Here is a 16,455-nt window from a genome sequence, read left to right on the forward strand (position 1 = left end):
TATTTTAAAATTTAAAATTACTTTTTGCTCAGAAACCCTTTCAAAATCTTTTTTTAAACTAAAAGCCCCAGGAAAACACAAGAAACCACCAACCCTTCCCTGGCTCCCCAGCCTTCTGCCATCCCTGGGTATGATAAAGAAAACCCCCATTCTAGCATTTGGACTAAAAAGTCCAAAAAAGCAGTGAATGAGCAATGAAAATGAAATACTGAAAATGGTTTTTGCATGGACAAATCCATGTGCCCAGGAGCACCTGTGTCCCCCTGCCCAGGGAAACTGAGGCACAGGGAAGGCGCCGGGAGCAGCGGGGATGCTGCGCATCGGGCATCACCCCTGAACCATATCCCTCCAGCCCCCAAGCTCCCACCACCACGAGCAGGACTGGGCCTTTGCTCACCACCCCCCAACTGCACCCCAAACCCTTCCTGCCCCCTGCATCCCCATGGAGGAAACCCCCAGGGCATCTTGCTTTCCTCCTTTTCCTCCCCAAAAATACGCCAGGTTTGGTTTCAGGGTTGGTTTTTTTTTTTTTTGCAACAAAAGAAACTATTTATTTGGAATATGCATTACCAGTACAAATCAGGAAACTGTAAAACCTACACCTTGTTAGTATCGTCATAGAACATAAAAGTCTCAATTGGGATCAGAAAGACAGAGGCCTTTTTTTTTCTTTACAGAAGCAGAAAAGCTTAAAGTTTCAAAACCAGGTCGGAACAGAGAGTCTTTTTTTTTTTTAAGGGTTTTTCTTTTTTTTTTTTAATATTTGGAATCCATTAGGGAGAGAAAAAAAAAAGGATGGGGGGAAAAAAATAGAAAAGAAAAAACAACTCAGAACAACTGGATCATCTTTACAAGGGATAGAAAGGGCTTTGCAAGAACAAAAAAAGCAAACCGACAAAACCAACCCCCCAGGCAATGTCTGATTTACATCGTCTTAATAATAATAATAATAATAATAATAAAGGTGTATGAAAACAAAGGGACTCCAGGAAACCTTGGTATTAAAAATAACACCCCAAACCCTAAACCGTTCAGTGATGTGAAAAGCTCAGTTTTTTTGGGAGGAGGCGGGGGAGCACAGAAACTATTTTAAGAGAAAACTAAAGCGATGCCAACCAGCGTCTTCCTCAGCGCTTCTCCTTGAACCCCACCCTGCAGCCACAGAGCTTTTGGGATATATTTGGGGGCTTTTTGGCTGTGTCCCACCATGGCTGGGGGGCTGCCATGTCCCGTCCCTTGTCCCTCATACTTCCTAGTGCCCCTGGCTTGGGGCCAGGCTGCGAGACCCCATTTGCAACAATGTCCACGGTGGAAATGAGGTTGGTACCTTTTGTGCGCCAAACCCCTCATTTTTGGGCCAAGAGCTGCGGTTGGCCTGATGGGTGCCTCCAAGCCAGGACTCTTGCAGTGAGCCCTGGGGGCAAGGGTGCTGCTGGGATTCGGGGCAGACCATAAGGGTGTGGAAACCCACTGTCTACACATTTTGGGGAGGATTCATGCCCTTTCATCACTTTCATGCAGCTCAGCATCACCCCTCCAGGCACGAAGACCTGCAGGGGCTCTGCACCTGACTCCCTGTCACCCCTCAGCATCTTCTCCCCAAAACCCCTCGGATCACGTCCCTCTCCGGAGAAGCAGTACTCTCGCTCAGCCCCAGAGCAGCCACCCAAGGATCTTCTAGGGCTGGGTGTCAAAAGGAGTGGTGACCGCCCCAGAGAAGAGAAACAAACACCACCACCACCCCCCCCAAACACACCATTGCTTTTCACATCACTTGGGTCACAGCTCAAAAGCGCAGGGGAAGCGGCAAGGCCGTCGTCTCAGACAGGTCAAAATAAACTCAGCATCATCAAAGCCCCCCTCCCCTCCCAAATAATGCCAAAAAAATAAAATAAAAGGTAATTTCTGGGTCTCAACGTTAAGAAACATAAAGTGTTAGACTGTACCTATTAATGCTCACTATTCCAACCATTTTTTTTTCTTTTTAAAGTTTTACAAAATGAATTACCGTCACTTTTTAAACATTGTGTAAGAAGAAATGAGTGTGCACAACTCTACACTTTTCTAGCATTCTTGAACTAATTCACAAATGCGAGAAAATGGAAAAAAAAAAAAAAAACCATGGGAAAAACAAACAAACAAAAAAAGAAGAAGATGAATGTAGGTAGTTTGATGTTATAAACTATACAGGAATGAAGCGCTTGTTGCCACAGAAAGAACAGGGACGGGACCTTCCCCCTGTTCAATTTTGCGTGCTAAGAGGGTCATTTTTTATTCTTTTATTATAAACACTATTAAATTCCGACTGCGTTTTTGGTTTTTTTTTTCTCCTTTATCTGAATATACAAGAACATTCATTATCAAATGTTCGTTATCATCAATACTACAAAGAACGAGACACAAATCGCAAGAAACAATGGAAAATGTTAATAAAGCTGAAAGAATCGTCGAGTTTTTTTTGTGGTTTTTTTTTGTTTTTATTTTTTTTGAGTTTCTGCAGGTTTTTTTGTTTGTTTTTTGTTTTTTTGTTTTGTTTTGTTTTTTTGGTATCGAAGTCAGGTTTTTCTGGGCAGAAAAAAAGTTTAAAAAAAGAAGAAGAAAAAAACCCACAACACTCGGGGTCGGGGAGGTGGGGGGAAAGGGGAGGAGAAACAAAACCCAAAAATAAAGAAAAGCAAAGAAAAAGGCAAGCGAGCAGCTACGCCAACGCAAACCAGAGGGACCAACCAGGGAACCCAGGAGGTGATTTGCAAAGTACCGTGGAGGTCGAGTGCCCTGCCCAGGCAGGGGGTGCCACAGGCAGCGAGTGCAGGCAGGAGGGGCAGCAGCTGCAGGGCAGGGGAAGGCAGCCCCGGCCCAAGCTGGCTCCAGTCAGCAGGTGGTTTTGGCTTGTTCCCGGTTGGTTTCCAAGAGGTACCGTGGCATTCCCACAGGCACGGCACTGCTGCCGCTCCGGAGAACAGACCTGACCTGGCCCCGCCACCCTGAAACGCTTCACCGGAACGTTTTCAGATAAAATAAGCTGGAAATGGTTAAAAGGCTGCACGGGGGGAGGAGGAGGAGAGCGGGACTCTCAGGAAGATGGGCAGCACCTCCCAACCATCCTCACAGAAATGACCTTCTCGTTGTTCTTAACATATTCCCAGCCGGGAGGCAGCCCTAGGTCTCGCAGGTCGCATCACGCTCTGCAGCAGTCCCGTCCCCAGGCGTGGATGCAAAAGGAGGAGCAGAAAGTGTCTTGCCGCTGGAGACCTAAGAACTAAGCAAGGAGCAGCTTATGCTGTTTCTTGACTACCTTTCACATCCTACTCTGATCCCACCAGCTCAGAAAATCTACTGAAACTGGGGGGGAAGGTCACAAATTTCAGAGTGATGTTTTTGGAGCCTTCTGGGCTTGTTCCCCAGGGAAAGGCAGGCTTCACCTCCACTTCAGGCAAGTCACGCTGCTGGCCTGGTGCTGCAAGGTGACAGCATGTTGGAGCCATGGGCACGTCCTTTTTCCAGCAAAAGGGTGGAAATTTTTCAGGCAGAGCTTTAAACAGTTCCTGCTTAATGCTGCTCTGTGCTGGCAGTTCCCATCTCAAGACGGCTGGCACCAGCACGGGCAGGGTGGGCATGGATGTGCAAGAGCATGCGATGTGGCCAAGAGGTATTCGGATCCATTAAAAGGCGCCAGCCATGCTGCACCCACACCGGTCCCCACGACACCCAGGGTCTTGCCTTGGGCCTGCTCAGTCTCCTCCCACCCACTGGAAGAACCTGCGGCCAAAAGTACTGCCCCAGCACACAGATCAGCCTGGGGGCAAACTGGTGCCTCCTCACCCTGCTCTTCAACAAAAGCCAAGTCCTCCCAGCATCAGCTGCCTGAAGGGGTGGTTCAGCAGGATGAAGCCTCACTTACCACCCATCACCAGTTGTCCAAAGAGCCGACTAGAAAAGCTGGGCAGAAAATCCCACGAGTTCTCCCACGGCTTGGGATGCCACTGCCCAGAGTAACTCCCGAGATAAAATGAGCAGCTTCAGTAGAAAGACATTTCCAAGTGGGGCACCCACCCGCCCTACAGAGCTTCTTTCCCAAGCAAACCTGTCGTATTAACCGTTACCAAAAGCACCCGACACGCTCACCCCACCACACCCAGCCTCCAGGATCCTGCTGCCTGTCCCTTGCTGCCTGCCCGGCAGGCCTTCAGGAAATGCAGCGGGTGCCACCGACCTCTGTGGGTCCTGCCTGCACTGGGGAACCCCATCTCCTCCTCTTCCACAGCACAGCACACTCCCCAAAACCACAAGCCAACACCCCGCAATGCTTTCCTCGCCAGAAAAGCTCCACTGCTGGCCTCCCTAGGTGCTGCAAGAAAGCTGCTGGGGTCCCATCAATTGTTAACGCCTGATCCCATACAACACCACAGAGGTGCTCAGTGCCTTCGTTATCAGCGATGGGCATTTCTTGCCCGAATCTGCCTCATTTTCTTCCCTCCTCTCCTTCCTTCCAACAGCAGGCAGGGAGGATGGTGGGGTTTCATGGCTCATCCAGCTTTAGGATGTGCAATGGGGCAGTGCAGGGACCGGGAAGTGCCGGCGGTTTCCCCGGAGCTGGGAATGGGCCGGTACCTTTTGGAAGCACGTTGGCTCCTTCTCCTATGTGCACGGGGGGCTGCGTCCACCCACCCCGTCACCAGCAGTGCCTGAGGGACAGCTCACCGAGGCAGAGCTGGGCGCAGGGAGGTGATGCTGGCTGCGGCTGGGGCTGGCGGAGACGAGGCGGCAGCGGGGCTGGGGTGGCGGTTCCCTACAGAGAGGTAGCGTGAGAGACGGGGGTGGGCACGGGGGGCTGCCTGCTAGTAAGGGAGCAAGACGTGACTGAGGTACATTTGTGGCTCCTCAGAAAGATGCCCAGTGCAAGGCCATACACTGCTTTGGGGTTGTTTTGTGTGGCGGTGGTTGATTTTTGCTTTTCCTCCTTTAAATCCTTCTACCTGTCGACACATCCTTCGGTGGAAAGGGGTGAGGGGAAGGGAGTGGTGTTGTGGTGGTGGCAGGAGGGGGAGAGCGGCTTCTACCCAGAAAAGAAAGGGAAGAGAGTATAAAGAAGTGTCCAGATTGGCTGAAAAAAGCATCCCGACGAAGAGAAGAGAAGAGAAGGAGTCTTCTTGTGTGTGCTGATTGGGTTCACCTCCAGTCTGACTGCTGCGGTGTTAGGAGAGGCCCCCTCCCCTCCCGCCCCCGCCGGGGCCGGCTCAGCCAGGGATGCAATTTGCTGGGAGATCAGTTGGAGGTATCAGAGTGAACGCTGCCAGGGCCTTCTGTGGGGGAGGTCACCGATGACGGGGTAGTAGCGTCTTGCCAACCTCCATTAGCCTGCGGGAAGGGAGACACAGAGATAGATGTCAGTCACTCAACAGGAACCCAGCCCTACCCAAGCCACCCATCTGCCTCACACCCCACTGCTTCTCCCTCGACAGCGGCCAATGTAGGAAGCAAAGATATCCCCTCTGGCTCCCCCATCCCACCGCAGACCACAGGGATCACCTATCAGTAGGATGAGGCCAGAAACAATTCTGTCAAAAACAGGAGTTTTGATAAATACCAAGTGCTCATGGAAATTCTAGCCCTTAAAAAAATACGCATTTCTGCAGAAACCCTGAGCTCTGGTTGTTTAGGTTTTTTACCCCTAAATAGGACCTTTCCCCATATGGAAGGAGGAAAATAGCAAACACCTCACTCCAGAAACCCCATCCTGGGACATCATCTGGACCCAGGTGCTACGAACACATAGAACAAGCAATGGGTCCCAAGGGATGGCTGAGCCGTGCTGTGTCCTCCAGCACTGCTCCCTGTCCCCCCTCGCTGCCTTTCCGGGCACCCCTCCTGCTGCACGGTCCCTGTGCGGGGGGAAGCCATCAGCACCAAGCCTTGTTGCAGGGAAGACACGTTGCACAAACACTCCTCCTGCCACTATAAAGGCTGCATTCGGGAATTTGGGCCACCTCTCTACTCCCAGTGCAAGAGCCTTCCTCTTCTCACTTTGCAGTAAACCCACAAATTTCTGCTGCCCTGCGGCTGGTCCTCCACACTCCCTGTCATCTCTCCTTGAGGGACCGCAGGCCACAGCACAACAGAGGTGCAACCTCCATATCCCATCCGAGGGTTTGTACAGCGAAGCATGGTGGACAACTTGTTTCTTCTCCTAAAAACAGACACAGAGCCAAATACTTCAGCCTCTGAAGAGCACAACTACCAGAGGGCCTGGCTGCTGCAGGCAGGAGCCGGCAGCGCACAGAAGCTGCTCCTCCACGGCTGCCATCCCCTTCGGAGAGGAGCAGATGTTGCACCCAACCTCCTCTGCTCACTCTGACATTGATTCAGTGCTCAGCTAATTAATCCTTCCCAATCGCTGCCCAAGCTCAAGTCGGTAGCAGTCGCAGTCCCGCTTTAGACGTGCCCGGGCTGCTTTGCCCTCTCTGGCTGCCTGTCCCGCTGCCTCCATCATTGGCCCCAACAGCCAGGACCCCGCGGACCCCTGAAGTGGGGTAAGGGTAGGAAAAGCCTCATTTTCCTGAGGTGCTCAGCAGCCACCTAGGACTCACTGGCAGGTTGTCCACGCTGCCGACCCGCTTCTGCCTGCCCCAGAGGCAGATGAGATGGGACCAAAGAGCTGACCATGGGTGACTTGTGGGAACCCACATTTTGAGGGATGAAACCACCTCGCAGCGGGACATGCACAAAGCAGAAAGGACAGAGGCGTGCACACACACAACAGGCTTGTGTGTTCTTCTATGCGCTTGTGTGTTTGCACGCTCCCTTGCAAAAGGGTTCAGGCAACAGCAGGGAAGACAGAACTCGCAACCTGAGCTTGCCAGCAGGTTAGCAAACCCTGCTCCACTTCACCTTGGGTGCAAGCATGAAACCAGACTATGGACAAACATTACCAGCCCTGCCATGCCCACCACTCCCACCAGCTTCCATCCACAGCCGGGCCTGACCCACCGTCCCTGCGCTCCCTGAGACGCAATAGCCACGCTTACACGTCTTGGACCGCTGCAAGAGGCAGCAATTACTGTAGATTATCAGCCTGACAATGACAGGCCGTGTAAAGAGAGACACAGAGCCAACTCCACCGCCCTGAGACTGGCATATTCAAGTACACTTAGGACATTAATAGCAATTTACGTGCCATCAGTGAGAGAGAACCACAATAGCTGTGCTGGCAGCCTCTTATTACCAAGCCTGTTATTTGTTGGAGTTACAAGCTATAATCACAACAGAAACTTTCAAAACCCTTATCTTCCGTGACGCACCAAATCTATTTCAGAGCCGTAATTGCTATGTCACTGGAGAGTTTGCTGCTTAATGCACTCAGATGCCATTTAGTGTTTGCAGGGTCATTACGGCGAGCAGGAGGGGGGAGAGTGGAGGGGGCCGCGCGGAGCAGGGCTCTATCCCTATTGTGCTTAACTATTTTTAGCGAGGCTTTTGCATGTCAGCCATGGTTGGAAGGAGCGAGAGGGAGAGCATCTTGCAGACAGAAACTGTGGTGCCTCAATGTTTAGCACCCTGTCCCACAAAATGCTGAGGATCCCCATGGTACTCAAGACTGGGAATCAGCCTTCCTGTGTTGCAGGAGTTTGTGCTGCTGAGGACCACCTTGGTCAAATCCAGTGGGAAGCCAAGAGGCTGTTGGGGAGAGGCCGACCTGGATCAGGGCACCCTCTACAGACCCCAGACCCTCCTGCTTCCCCAGCCTGGGAAGGCCCCAAGTGATGGAAAGGAGGCCCCAAGGTTGGCCATGACTTTATCACCTTGATGCCATCCTTTGGTATGGACAAGCCCTCGGTGAGAAGGCCAGATCCTTCCCCAGGCAGAGGGCATGTGGGCACCATCCACACTCATCCCTCCATTCCTGGAGTTCACTTCATTGCTGCACAGGCCAAGCCATGTGCAGGATGCATCCAGTCCCACCCAGCCAGCCCTGCCTCTTTCCAAAGCAAGGAGATTCCTTGGGATCTGACTAGTAAATCCCTTGGCATCTCCCTCAAAGATAAGGGAGTCTTCTGAGGAGGCTGCTGCTCCTCGCAGACCCTCTAAGGAACCCCTGCACATAGCTGTGACTTCATCAGGAGAGGCAGAAGCCAAAAACAGAGCAATGGTCTCCAGGAAATCTCTTCATACGTCACCTTCTGGTGCCAGTACACAGGCAAGGCCTTGGTGACTGTCCAAGTGGTGAAGCCCTGGTGATGGATTGCTGAAACAACGGGTTTTGGTGCCCGTTTCCACAGGTCTCACAGCATTTTTGTCACCTCCAGCAAGTCTGGTTGGCTCTCCGCCCGGGCCTCCTACATGGGGCTGGGAGATGACTCTCTGCCAATTTTTAAAGGCGCCTTCTGCTTCACACAGAGGCTGTCTCGATGTCCCACCTTCCATAACTAAATCCTTGTCCCACCATCGATGGGGCAGGGTGTCAGGTCAGCCTCCAAACACACCAGATACTGCCAAGTCTGGCAGATGGGTAGTACCTTCAAAGAGATTTCAGACCTCTTGAGCTTTTAAGAGCTTGTAGCAGGGTCTCCTTATGATATGCACTGAAGTTCTTACTAGACACCAGAGAATCCAGCCTTATCTGGCCATCACTTTCCAAGGGTCACGGTGGCAGCCTTCAGGACACACCAAGGCATCCCTGATGGATGGAGCTTGGGCACTGAAGCCCTGCCAGACCAACTTCCATATCCCAGCTTGTGATCATGATTATGAACCGTAGCTTGATTGTGATGGCGAACCAGAGCTTGCTGAGGAACAGAGCAGCAACTTTCTTTTCAAGCCTCAAATTCTTAGAGAAAAGGGTCTCAGCACAAGCAAGCAGGTCTCACCTCCTACAGGTACTAGTGCCCAGTGCCCCTCACCAACAAGAGTGGATGCAAAACTCAACAGCACACCCTGCCACTGACCATTGACATCACAGTCACACACACTGCTCTGTGAATAGACACAGCTCTGCACAACAGCAGTTTTAAATAAAAACCTTGCACTCTCATAAACTTTAAAAATAGCCTCTCATTTTAGACTTTTAAATGATCTATAAATTAAATTAAACAAAGTCCAAAAAAGAAATTTCTGAAATGTTTTTTCTTTAAGATGACTACAGCTCATTCATTCATTAGCAGATGGGGGAACTAAAACACTTTGTGGATTTACGGCCACGGGGCAGCAGCAGAAAGGGTGATTTGGGTTGGGACCCTCCAGAGGATTATGGGAAGAAAGATCCAACTTCTATTGGAACCCACCAGAAACTGGACATCTAAATGCTTTGAAACCCCTAGCCTCAGGGACCTCTGGTTAAGTACACATGTGGCTCCCCACAAACAAGCACTGTCCAAAGGAACTAAGACACTGAACACCTCTCACTTAATGGTGCAAAACCCCTCAACCTCAAAGCCTGCAAAAAGGGCTGGATCAGGCCCCAAACACCCCCTCCTTTCAGGTGGGGGGGTTCCTCCTTCCTCTCAGTGCTACCCAAAGACAAGTATCCTCAAGACGGCTCCTGCCTCTACCACCCTTCCATCAGCATGACCATCCCCGTCCCTTACTGGGACCAGTGCTGCCTAATGCTGTCTCCACCTGCGGAGGAGAAGGTGGCTGTTCTCGCTCTGCCTCAGCCATCACTGTGGGTTACAGAGATTGTGATGCCTGGGACATCGCCCATTATCCTGCTAACGATGCAGAACCAACTCCAGCCCTTTTCGCCTCACAGAGAGGACTGTCAGCCGTCGCGCAGCAGAGCCACGGGAGGGAATGGGGCTTTGGGTAGATTCTTGTCCTCAGCTGTCACGACTTAAGACGCATTTAAAAATTCATCCTCCATCAAGGAAAGCAAACCCCGAGCGTTGTCTCTCCTGCCAAGGTTTGCAGCTGTGGAGCTGGGCAACCTGCCGCTGACTTCCCAGCCCTGACGGGCTCTGGGGATGACTTAACCTCAGCCCTGTGCAGACATCGTTGTGACAGGGCTGTTGACTAGGTTTCGGCTCATCTCCTTCCAGCAGCTCATGGGGATGCTTGGGTGACACGGGGACGGCAGCCTTCTGTGTCACTAGCAGCTTTCCTCCACGTCCCACTGCCCTTCCTTGGCATTAAAGGGTTCAGGGGAGAGGCAGGGAAGCCCTGCATGCTATGAGCCAGGCACCCTGCCTGCACCGAGCAGCTCCCCAGGATCTTGCCCAGTGCTTCCCAGAGAGCAGCCACACTCCAGGAGTGGACAAACTGAGGTCCATCAAGGGACCTAGCTGGATGGGAAGACAGTAAGTAAAAGCTACAGGCAGGAGCATGCCCGGAATATGGGGGAAACAAAATATTTGGGGACAGGGAGGCAACCCAGAAGATCCCTAAACTATCCGCTCAGCTCTGGACTCCCTGCCTTGCTCCCCATGCCTACCACAGCTTTATGGGGAAATGAGGCATCACCCCCAAATGTGGGTACCCGGTCCCTTTGCCCACTTGCCACCCTGCCCCTCTCTGAACAATATCCAATTCGGGCTCCTGCCCTCCCTGAACACCAGCCTGAGGAACCATGAGATGCCACCATGCCGGATCCCCGTTTGGGAAGTGCAGTGGGGACCACTGAGCCCCTGCCACTCTCAGCTCACCAATTCCCAGCGCTGCTTGTGTAACAATGGTTCTCCCATTACCACAGCCAGAAACACCAGCCCATTTCTCCTTGTCCTATTCAGTTTTTGAGTTTCCACTACCTCTTTCTTCTCCTCTCCCCCATCATCCCCTCTTTGCTTCGTAATCCCCAGCAGCAACCCTCCCCCCCAAATTTTGGCTTAACCCAGCCCACTGTTATTTTCCAAGGCAACCGCAACCATAATCAGCTCAGCCTCTTTCCTTGGGGGTATTTTAATTTATACAAAAGTATCATCTCTTATCATGATCAGCCTGCGATTCATTTACTCTCCAAGTATTAAAAAGCCAGAAAGGGAATAAATTCAGCGCACAGAGAAATTAATGCGGAACGATAGGCTCTTTCATGTGGCATTTCCAAGCGCCGTTTTTGCAACGGGCTTATGTAATGAGACATAATTATCTGCACATGTTCAATTACATTACTTCACAAATCCTCCCTGCCTCTGCCTCCTGACGTCAAGCCGCCCGCTAAGCCCCGGTGCCCGCAGGAGAGGGGAGCGCAGCCCCCCATCCCACTGCACCCATCTCCCTGCACCCTCTCCCTGTGCCGGCAATGGCTGCTCGCACACTGATGGCCCGAAGATGGTCACACGCAAGGTGACAAATGGCACAAGCCTTGGCTGGGAGGGTGATGGGACTGGATGGTGCACCCTGTTGGGGTCCTTGGTTGCAGGACCACCATCCCACACAGAGGACCACCACCTTCCTGTCCAGACAGAGACCACCCCACCTCAACCTTCAGCCTCCTTGAGGGGACCGTGGCAGTCAGTCACATCCAGGGCCAGCTGCCCCCTCCTCCATGCCACCCCAGATGCCACCGCCACCACCCACTCAGTGCTCACAGCCTCCTTTTCCAGGCTGCCCTCTTCTCCCAGCTTGCTGTCACCACTGCTGAGATGGTGGACGATTGATCTGAGAAATGAAGTTGGATTGCTGTCCCGAATCTACACTGGGTTCTCCTTGTGTGTGTCTGATCGATTTCCCCCTGTGTGACACAGCTTGTCGCTACGAATTTTCATGCTAGTCAGAACCTGCCAGCGCACCCAAGAACAAGGAGAAGATGCTCTGGAGACCGCCCTCCCCCTCGCATCCTCCCCCAGTCTGGTTGGGTGAGGTTTTCTTGGGTTGATGTTAGTTGGCTTTGGTTTTTTTTTTCTCCTTTTATTTGCAATTGTTATTGCTGCCAACCCCATCACCACCGTGCTTTCAGATGCCGGCCAGGGATGGGTTATTTTTAGATGGTCGCTCCAGGATGGTGCCATTGGCCTTCGCGTGGAGCCATCTCTGGACCGGGGCATTCGCGGCGACATTCCCCACTGCGGTTACGCGAGGTGTCACCTGTTTAGCAGCTCCTCTCGGCCGAGTGCATGTGGCCGCAGGTGCCGGGCGAACGCTGATCGGCTCTGACAGTCCTAGACGCCAGCTGCCTGCACAAAGCCTGCCTGGTCGCCACTTTTTTTGTGGGCAAAGCTCTGCCGTTGGCGTGACCGATACAGAAGCAATAAACTAGGTGACCGTAAAAGCAAAGACAAGTCCTACTAAGTGGCATTCTGAGCCCTATGGCTTTGAAATAATTGGTAGTGAGAGAACAAAAATGAAAAAAAACCCCAAAAACAAGAACCCAAGCCTATTTTTTTTCTTACACTGATGCCCTGCGGACTATACATCTGACTTGCTGCGAGTCCGTCACTGTATCCTCCTGTCTGGCTGATAACATGGCGAAGGGTATCCACCTAAACAGACCAACGACAACAAAGACATAAATTAGAGTGAATAAAAGGTTAGTGGGCAAAGACACTTTGGTTCATCTTTGGCAAGATAAAAACAAACAAACAGTAATAATAATAATAATAATAATAATAATAATAATAATAAAGGTATATATTTAAAGAAGGGTAAAAGAGAACCATAGTTGGTCTTGTGGCAAGAGCTGAGCCAGCGGATTCCTCCTGCCTCCCTCACCACCCCCCACCTGCTCCAGCAGCCCCATCATGCTCTCTTTAGCCCCAAGTCTTTTGATAAAAAGAGCAGAGAGGGACAACAGCGTGGGAAGCATAGGGTGGGACCTCCTGGACCACATCGCTGCAGCCAGCTCCATCACTGACGCTCAAGGACCCATATTCCTACCCCTACCCCCTTCCACCCTTCGGCCCCAAGCACTGGGAGGCTCATGGCAGTGGAAAGAGATCCTCAGAGTCCGCCAAGCACCTTCATTTCAGAGGGCCCAGAAGGGAAATATACCTACCATGGCAAAGGCACCAGCAGCTCTCCTCCAGACGCCCCATTCCTCTCCCTCCACTCCCCCAGCCCAGCCCTGGCAGCGGCACGTGTGGCGAGCACATCTTGTTGCCCAAGGATGGCACGCTTGCTCTGCATCCAGCACGGCCAGGGGAGCAACTCAGCTTTAGAGAGCTCTCCTTGCCCGATGCAGAAGTGTCAGAATGGCTGTCGTCTCTCAACATAGTATGGAGCCTTAGATGCCAGAGAGTGGACTCATGGCACATCTGAACATTGGATGGGAGGTGGGAGACCTTAGTGAGTTCCTGGCTATTTTAAATTATTTCTTTTTGCCCCAAGCATGGGTTGACATTTCAGTGATGCTGCTAAAACTTCCTCGCTCTGTCTTGCTGGTGGTGTGAGCGTCTATGCTTTGGGGAGGTGGGGAGATGGTGAAGGGTGGCTTTTAATTTAAAAAAAATAAAATAAATATCTAGCTGTGTATTTGAACATTTCTTGACTTTCAGCAGACACCTGGTTTGGCATCAAAGGAGTAAGTGGAAGCCTTGTAAAACGAGACACCAGTCCAAACATCTGGCCCCTTCCCTTGGAAGAATAAAGCAAGCAGAACCTAAACCTCAGCTGCTTTCGTTTGAGTTGTGCCTGTTCTCCTAAACCTCCTCTCCTCCTAGTACGACTATCAAGCCAGAGCCAAATGCATTCACAAAGTGTGGGCAAGTCTCCTCAAGACCATGGTTGTTGGTTTGGTTGGGTGTTTGGTTTTGGTTTCTTTTGGATTGATTTTTTTTTGGTGGTTGTTGCTGTTGCTTTTTTTGGTTGGTTGGTTGGTTTTTCGGTTTAGTTTGCCTTTTTTTAAGTGTTGGTTGGTTCGTTTGTGCTGGTTGAGATTTGCTCTTTTCAGACGGGAGGGAGAAGTGCCAATACAATCAAAGGCTCCTCCAACACTAATGCATTCACTGGCAGTACATCGGATGGGTCCCTACCTGTGACTGCACGTTGGCTCCAACCTGGGCCCCTTGGTAAGAATCCCCATTGAGAGACTGCACGCTCATGAACAAATCTCCAGAGTTTGACATGTTAAAAGAACTGGAAGAACCTGGAAAGGAAAGAGTGAGGCACCTGAATCACAGAAAGGAAAAAGATCCACCCCATGACTCTCAGCCAAGAGGAAGGAACAACATGCAAAGCAACCACAAAAACAAAACACACAGTCAGGTTAGTAGTATGAAGAACAGAGCAAGCAAAAAAAGGATGCACTCTTGAGGTTATTCAAAGCCACATGTTGTTACAGCTCAATGCCAAGAACATTCTTCAACAGCTCCTCAGCTGGAGGAAGGATTTTTCATGCTTTCAATTGAGACAAACAAAAGCCAGCCTGGAAGACTCGGACAGCCCTCTCCCTTAATTTCAGGGCATCAAAATCCTTCAGGCAGCTTTAAAAATCTTGGTTGTTGGAGGTGTCCATCTGGCAGACTGCACTGGAGAACAGAATTACCCAGACAAGCCTTGCTATCAAGAGTGGAAGCCTTTTCAGCAGGGTTACTGCTGTTTCCAAGAAGCTCAGAGCAGGGTGGGTAAGTCTACACTGTGCTGCTCTCTGCAGGGTGAGCACCTCCAGACACCATCCTGTTCCACGGCCAGGGCTCCCGCTGAGCCACAGGGAGCTCTGCGAGGGAACAGTGCGTGGGGTTTGCCTGCAGGACATCAGGAACCCATCACTGGTGGGAACTGCAGCACACCAGGAGCGAAGGCTCGCAAAAATGTGAAGGCACCAGGGCTAGACTCCCAGCACCCACTATGTTGGCAAGTGTCTTTCATCGTGATGGGCCATGAGAGGATGCAAGGGTGTCACAGCCCTCCTGGGCCAGGTCCCCCAGAAGAACGAGCTCTGAAAGCAAATTCCCCACTGCATGCACCAGTCGCCAACGTTACACTAAAAAATGATAACGGTGAAGACAACTGGGTGGGATCAGGAGAAAAAAAAACACAAATGAAAAGAAAAAAAAATCCCGCCTTTGCAGAAACAAGGTTTTCTGCTTCCAGCTTTGAGATATCTGAGCACCTCCTCAACTACTGAACAGGAGAAATAAACCCATCATGTAACTGGAAGGCGGGGAAGGAGGGAAGGGGGTTAAAAATAAATAAAAAGGTTTTATGGGATTATTTCAGAACTTATCGTGCAGATCAGCGCGTTAAGTGTGAGACAGCTCAACGTGCAAGGTTTGGTTATATACATGACGTTAGCTTTGGAAAGGAGAGACTTCAGGGGCCCAGGTCAGCTACGCTTTCAGTTCCAACCCCAAATACGCTCTCATCATCTCCACTGCCACTTCCAACTTGGAAGACTGGCAACCACAGTCCTGGTGGAATTGCCCAACTATGGCTCATGCGTACGCTCTGAGAAACACCCAGCAATCCCCCCTCCCTTTGCTGGAGAAGGAAGAAACACTCGGGACAGACCCCAGCTCTTGCCCTGGAGGTGGACCAGGAAGGCTCCTCTGAAGGAAGCCACCTCCAAGAAAGGTCAGGGAGCAGGCGGGAGGTCTATGCTAGAGACTTCATGCTATCTAAACCCTCTGCTGTTTTCTTTGCAACTGGCTCTTTTGTCAGGTGCTGGCAATTCTCAGAATTGAAGGAAAGCAGAAACATCACTGCTAGATACAATGCCCAAGACAGTCAAGAGAAAGACTCATCTTGAGCACAGTGAGTCTTGCATCCGGACCCTCCCACTGGTGCCTGAAAAGAGCAGAGCCAGGAATAGCTCATTGTCTGTGCTCACTGTCAACCCTGCCCAACCTGTTCCAGAGAGCAATCCCCCAGCGCTCCGTAAAATAACCAGGACTAGTCAGAAGGCAGCTGTAAGCATCAGCTCCTCTGCTCAGCTGGCAAAGGGCTCCCGTCACTTCCCAACCTCTCAGGTTACTTGCTTTTTTAAAGACAAAAAACCTAGGGAAATGAGCTGACAGACTGAGGATAGCCCACCCTGACTCTTCTCAACTTTAAGCATGAAGATGGGCACTTTTCACATACACAAAGGTGCTTCCTAACCGGTTTTCTGAATGATCACTGTGACCACTAACATAAAAGCACAGGGCAGTAACGTGGCTTCGTACTCCTGCAGTGGCTGAGAACCAAAGGACGTTGCAGCTACCAATCACAAGAAGAAGAGAATATTCTCCTGTTCTTTTAAGGTGAGCAGAAACCTTTGAGATCACACAAATAATCAGTGACAGAGCTGGGAAGAGGACTCGGGAATCCCTGAGCACCTGACAGGGCACTGCTATTGCTCTGCCCCCAGCAGAGCAACATTTCATCCCACCTTCCCCTACCAAAAGAAAATTATAAGAATAATAAGAAATAAAAATGCCATAAACTTAACTGATATTTTATTGAAACTTAACAAACCTGACCATAAAATTGAGACTGGGAGGGAGGAAATAAAAATAAACAAACAGCCACAACTGTAGTTCTGGAGTGCCGGTGTCTTGGAAATCATGAGGAGCGCTGGAGATGTCACTTACAAGATATACACTGCTATTGGCA

General features: G+C 51.0%; 1 protein-coding gene across 1 annotated transcript in view; it reads right to left on the reverse strand.

Annotated features, from left to right (window-relative positions):
- Positions 1-519: 519 nt before the first annotated feature.
- PBX1 (PBX homeobox 1) overlaps positions 520-16,455 on the reverse strand; it is a 136,963-nt gene continuing 121,027 nt past the window's right edge. Inside the window, 3 exon segments of the mRNA XM_074832906.1 lie at positions 520-5,358; positions 12,318-12,407; positions 13,896-14,008. Coding sequence (XP_074689007.1) covers positions 5,266-5,358; positions 12,318-12,407; positions 13,896-14,008 — 296 coding nt within the window. The 3' untranslated portion in view covers positions 520-5,265.

This window comes from Strix aluco, chromosome 8, assembly GCF_031877795.1.
Source record: "Strix aluco isolate bStrAlu1 chromosome 8, bStrAlu1.hap1, whole genome shotgun sequence".
NCBI classification, from domain to species: domain Eukaryota; kingdom Metazoa; phylum Chordata; class Aves; order Strigiformes; family Strigidae; genus Strix; species Strix aluco.